This window comes from Harmonia axyridis, chromosome 1 (assembly GCF_914767665.1).
Source record: "Harmonia axyridis chromosome 1, icHarAxyr1.1, whole genome shotgun sequence".
NCBI classification, from domain to species: Eukaryota; Metazoa; Arthropoda; class Insecta; order Coleoptera; family Coccinellidae; genus Harmonia; species Harmonia axyridis.
The window spans coordinates 26,713,706-26,720,125 of NC_059501.1; the positions used below are offsets into that span (position 1 = coordinate 26,713,706).

General features: G+C 34.5%; 1 protein-coding gene across 1 annotated transcript; it reads right to left on the minus strand.

The window, feature by feature from the left end:
* Positions 1–394: 394 nt before the first annotated feature.
* On the minus strand, positions 395–4,019 carry LOC123688791. Its single transcript, XM_045627459.1, has 2 exons — positions 1,675–4,019; positions 395–487 (listed from the first exon to the last, which is right to left on the minus strand). Exon 1 carries the CDS (start codon positions 3,880–3,882, stop codon positions 1,687–1,689), a length of 2,196 nt encoding a protein of 731 aa, XP_045483415.1. The 5' UTR covers positions 3,883–4,019; the 3' UTR covers positions 395–487; positions 1,675–1,686.
* Positions 4,020–6,420: the final 2,401 nt, after the last annotated feature.

Genomic DNA, 6,420 nt, shown 5'->3' on the forward strand with positions numbered 1-6,420 from the left:
TGCTTGGCCAGATGTCACTTTGAAGTGGCTACCACGATCCACTAAATATCGAGAATTATTTAAGAGTATTGCAATAAATTCAATGGCCACAAAAGAATTTCTGGAAACTTAGACAACCCTTTTATAATCGAAATATTCTGGCTTCCTTCAAGTGACTTTGGATATACCATACCAAGGTGATCTTTATTCGGTTAGTTGTTGCTGGTCTCAAGTGATAAACTAGATATATTTGATTTTTTTAAATACGAAAAATCATCGACAAAATTTCAAAAGTAAAATATAAACTGTGATGCGGATTTTACAAGTAGTTCATTTGAACAGGAGTGTCTCCGTTAACTTATGGGACATGATCATGCATAACGTATCGATAAGGTAAAACTAAAAACATATTATGAGAAAATATTTATATGAAAACACACAGTCATAACTAAGATTTCAAATATTCGATGGCACAGACTAAATTGTTTTCTCTCCTCAAGTTCTCCACCTGAAAATAAAAAGTTTCGAATTAGAAAAAATGGATAATCTGAATCCATATTTAAAATCGTCTTAAGTCTATCATTTATGAGATATAGGGCGTTTCGAGCATTTTTACAAAAAATTGTAACCGATATAACTCTCGAACGCTTCCTTAGATTTCCATGCAAACTCAAGGGTTAGGTCTATAGGACAATGATTACGATTCATTCCTAGTTATGAACTCATTCAAATAATTATCATGTCCAAAGATAAAGAAGAAAGAGTTCAAAAAACTTCACAGAAGCAAGTTTCGGGTGTAAATAAGTGATGAAAATATTCAATTCTCTGAAAATTATCTTTAGAGCATTTTTATTTACGGAAGTGAAGGAACGATTGAAGCAATTTCATTGAAAACAAAAGGAATAGAACTCAAAATAAAAAAGTATAACGAACTGATCACAAAAATTATTCAATAAATTAGAAAGAGCTCCAAAGTTCATAAATTATTTTTAAAATATTCTGCGTTTCTTCCAAACATTTTTTGGCTCTAGATCTTAATTGCTTATTGAAGTTCTACTCCTAAACCTTGAATGCCAGCAATCCTAAAAAGTTTGTATTTGGGTGAAGTAAGATATGCATCACATTACTTATGAGCCGTTACTGTGAAATTCAGTCATTTAATTGTTTTCCAAAATGGAACAACGTATTGTTCAGAGATTAACCGGTCCGTATATAAAATGATTAAACGTATAATCAATGTTGCCGGCTTCATAAAATATTAAGATAAAGTGTGTCAGAATTGCCAATGGGCTTATTTTTGAGTGTGGAATGTAGTTTATAAGCGTATATTTGTTCTTAAAAAAAAAACACAAAAGTTGTCTGATTTTTTTAAATTCTCGTTCGAGATAGAAGCACGGTAGGCTGTTCATGGATGAACGCACATAATCTGCAATAAATAAGATTTTGTATGTTTCTCGGTATTTTTAAAGGGAATCAACTAGCAGGCCTTCAGAGCGGAACCATAGCTTTTTTACGTTAAATTAAAATAGAAACTTTATATTAGGTAATTCGCTCGAAATATATAAGAGGAAATTTTCCAAATATTCAAGTTATATTGAAATTCAAGGAAAGTTCGTTTATCCCGCCATTTTATATAAATATTTTGAAAGAACATGGAAGCAATGAAATTAAAATGCAATAATAAAATGTGCTTACCGAAATGCATCATCACTCATGTGTAATAAGTTTGAAATCCTCAGCTCGATTAGGCAATCCAACAAATTTTGTTATCACCTTCTTGTTAAAGTCATCTATACTGTTGATGAAGTCCTTCTCGCAATCGAAATACACCAGACAGTCAATATTCGTGAACACCTCTGAATTGTTCAAAAAACGTCGAACTTTATTTTTAGTGTCGAAACATCTTTTCGTATCATCTGTTATTGTTGGAAAAGTGAGAGCAATCTTGAGCAGCTTTACAGTTTCTGGAAATGTGGACGTCAGATTATTCTCATTAATTATTCCAAGAACTTCACATGAACTCGTTAATGAATGGAAATCTGGCTGATTGTACAAAACCTCTAGTTCATTACGAAGTTTCATACTTTCAAAAGCTGAAAAGTAATGAAGTTCTGATGTTACAGTCGTAACAGACTGATCTGGGTATTGAAAACTGTACTGAAGAAATTTTTTTGGGTCCACCAAATTAGATGCAAGAACATTAGTCCTATATTTTAAAAATTCTTCAAGTTCTTTTATAATGGTATATATCACCTTGGCATACTTTCCCAACTTTTTCCCAGGCAATTCTTCACCTCGTTTTCTTTTAGAAGTTGTAGGTACAGTTTCCAAAGTGATACCAGAAATCCTAGCAGTGGCTAGGGTTTCTGGTATTTCTTCTTTTACCGAATCAAGATCAATGATTTGTATCTCCATATCATTTTCAATTTTCACCTGTACTTCTTGTGAGTTTTCATTTCCACCAATAAATTCCTGTTGTTGGTGTTTCGGTATATCCCCATTGAGTATTGAGTTTATGAGGGAAATGTTTGCATGAGATGTAGGTGATTCAGAATTTTTATAATCACTGATGATTTTCTTGAAGTGGGGCATCATCTTGTAAAACGCTTCAAGCAAGTCAGTGTGTAGGTCCTCTTGAAGTGAAATCACATAGCTTTCAGCTAGGGACACGACGTAATCTGGATAGTCATGGGAATTTCTAGATATGGTTATCATGGTTCCAAGTATTGTGTTCTTGTGTAGATAGACGTTTTCTATCTTATTTTCCGTGAATTTAATTGGACCCCTATGAACTTTCTCATAAGTAGTTCTGACATTTTCGGGCATTGTTACATCTGTAAAGAACTTATGAATACCCCAAACCATACCAAAAAATGTTTGATATTGCCTTCGCATAGGGATCATACTGCCTATAACGTCAAAAATATCGTGACTGTAAAGATAGACTAAGTGCGCTGTAAGAAAATGGCTTTGAATACTCTTGTAGACTGAACATTGCGCATCTTGCAATTTTAATGATAATTGATCCATGCTTTGCGAAATCAATTCCGTTGGTTCCTGTATAAGTCTACGAAGATCAGTAATGAGGGTTTCCATGAAAGAGTTGAGATTTTCTACATTTATTAACTTCCAAATTCTTTCAACGATTTCGCATCCATTCAAGTACCTCAGTATTATTATTTTCGGATGAAATGTGTCACCACTTTCCAAGATCAATGAGACGAAGTGGGTTCCTCGTATTTCTTCAATTATTTGCTCCCTTATCACCTCAGATGCAGCTTTTAATAAATCAGTTTTCAACGATTCCATATTTTGGAATGGGTCCTTTTGTAGATATGTCATCACTGAAGAATCAGATGGACTAGTGAGCATGAATATATCTTGGAAGGATTCCTGGTCGTAGTCAGAAATGTCAGGAGGAGGTTCAAAAATAGAGATGGAGTTCGTTCCACAGCATTTGATGGTATCGATAATTGCTTCCAAAATCTGCAAATTTTTCTCTATTTGTTTATTTTTTTCTTGAATGGCTTCCGTGCTTGTTTTGTTGAAGTTCCTGGAATGATTGAACATGTTGTGCATGTGAGCGGGATTCAACTCATGCTTAGATATAGACGTCGAAAGATGTACTAGGTTGGTGCAGCCAGAGGTGCTCCAATAGTCGTCACCGCCATAGAGAAGACAAGGAAAACAGTACAAAGCGTTCTTCTTTGTACAACCGCATATCCAGTCGTTCTTATTGTAAATTTCACTGTTGAAATAATGCACGAGGGTATTCTCGTCGGCGATTTCTAGATTGGCCATCTTCAGTATGGGCATGGGTCGGCCTGCTTCTTGGATTTCGCGTTGCTGGAGCGCATCACGTGTTGAAAACGGTGTTTCTAGTAAAGAGGTTACGGAATTCATATTGATTGACGTGAATTTTGCTACACGAAGAGACGCACACCCCACTAATGTCGATTTGGTACTGTCTCGCTTTTACGAGTCGGCCAGTGCATTCTTGTTGGGGCCTGCTCAGTGTTTACGCCGAACACCGTGTTCGGCGCTTGGCGCTCTCCTCGACCCATCTCTGAAGGTCAGTGTTATGTGCGAAATATCGTATTCATTGCGATTATCTTTTATCTCCCTTCTATATCGGAAGTAGCCGTTGATTCCCTAACGTCGAACACACGTGCATTTGATACAATGTGATGTCAGAGTACATTTTGCTATAATGCTTTCATTATTATAATTAACTATCAATACTATCAACTATCAATAAACTATGAATTCTTTCGTAATTTATTCTCTTGGTTTTATTTAGGATCAAGAATCAATAGGGATGTCGCGTCATATAATAAAATCAAATGAATTTAGGTTTTCTACATTAAAGGCCGTTTTTAAAATACTAAAATATGTAGCATTTTCATTATCTTATTTCTCGAATTCAATTTAAAAAAATTGATTTGAATTGTGTTAATCCTGGCAATTCAGGGCAATTTGACGTCATAGCACTAGAACGTTTAGAACATAGATAAATTAATCTTATCTAGAACTAGTTTATCTATGGTTTAGAACGTCAGATGCTATAATCAAACCGACTTGACTGTTAATATCAGCAGATATCAGTTCAGTTTGACAGACCGTTAGCACGTGGTGACCATAGATAAACTAGTTAGTTGGTGGTGATTATTATGCAGTGACGTCACCATAATACCGTGACAGAATGGAGCGTTTCAACGGGAATTTTGAAAACTTTTCAATTTACGTATTTTTAATTTGTACTTTCTATATTTTTCCATGAACATATTTTTTTCGTGTTTATATAGGGCTTATCTACAAATTAAAAGCAATTTCAAAATATAGGCATCGTATTCAAGCTTGAGAACATGCACGATTTCAGAAAAAAATGGAAATTTATACTACTACCAAGATACATATAGAATACATGGCGTGTATTCGTTTACATATTTTGAAATGTAATATCACAAGAGGATAGGAAATATTGTTTTTTGCTTCCTAGTGACGAGAGGTATTCTGCGAAATATCAGGATATTGCAGATCGATAGTTGTTTCGCAAAATAGGTCTAGTTCAGGGTTAGTATAATCGAAATATATTTGTTATGCTCGAGTTAGTATTGGTTGAGATTATAGATAGAATGATTAACATAGAAAGAGGAAGTATACTCAATTTTTACATGTCCCCAACATGTTTTGAATACGTTGTCGGATTGTGATATATTTTCAAATTTACAATTTTACTGTATTATTATGATTGTATATTATATTGAATGAAATATATTCATTTGAGGGATTCCCGATTAAATATGCATATTCGTATATTTGGAATTCGATATTTTTCCTAATTGACGAATTTATAATAAGCAGAATATTCATTATTTTCTGTATCTACCTGCTGAAATCCAAGGCTTGGTATCTTTTGCTCTCTTAGTGCCATCGGTTGTTTCACGTCATTTGGCGTTTGTTTTCCAAATTTCTGATATATTTAGGTATGTACTTCAATATTTTTTGAGTTATTCGGTGAAACAACAACACGTTTCTGCAACGTCGACAAGGGCAAACTCATTTTATCAATAAGTAGCAACTACGCGAAATTTATTGGTTCATTCGAACATATTCTATAATCGGCTATAATGAACTCTCAAATCAGAGTTGTATTACAACTTCAGTCTTTGCCTTTATGTCGGCGTCAGGGAATTCACTGAATGACGATTCGAAAATACAATTCTGATAACTAGATATATAAAATTTCTGTCAGAGCGGACGTCCGCAATCACGATAACTCTCGAACGAAAACATAGAAAATTTTGAGGTCAGTACATGATTTTGGTAAGTAAATAGACGAAATTCGACTAGGTGTTCTGTAAATATTGCTGTTAGAAGGTATTCTCCGCCACCGCCCTGACCTAGGGTATGGTCCGTATATCACCAAGAATTTTAGAGTGGTTACTAGTGGTTTTCAATGTTTCAGGTAACCTGCTTCCTATTTACTTGATTACTGAACCTAACCAGAACAAAAGTACGGTTGCTCTGGTGACAGACAGGTAACTCACCGAAGTTTGAGGAAATACGCTCTATTAGTGTGACGTCACACACCGCCATTTTTGGTTCTCCTGTCAGTGTTCGGAATCCAAACAATTAAATTGTCATTCAAAGTAGTACGGTGTCGTTGAAGGAATTGGCTTATTTTCATAAATAAGAGTATTTGAGGAACGATTTCAGTATTAATTGATAGACAGAAGGAACGAGATTGATACCAGTAAGTTTGAATCCTGTATCATTCCCCAGATTTTGTAAAAAGCCATGTTTATTAGGTGAACTTCAAGTTCCAACTTACTGGCATTAATCTCTTTCCTTCTGTCTATCAATTAACAGTAAAATCGTTCCTTAAATAATCTTATTTATCAAAATAAGCCAAAACAACGACAACGTACTAAATTGAAT

Coding starts and splice junctions, on each gene's coding strand:
- LOC123688791 (XM_045627459.1), bottom strand. CDS start 3,882: ATGAATTCCGTAACCTCTTTACTAGAAACACCGTTTTCAACACGTGAT.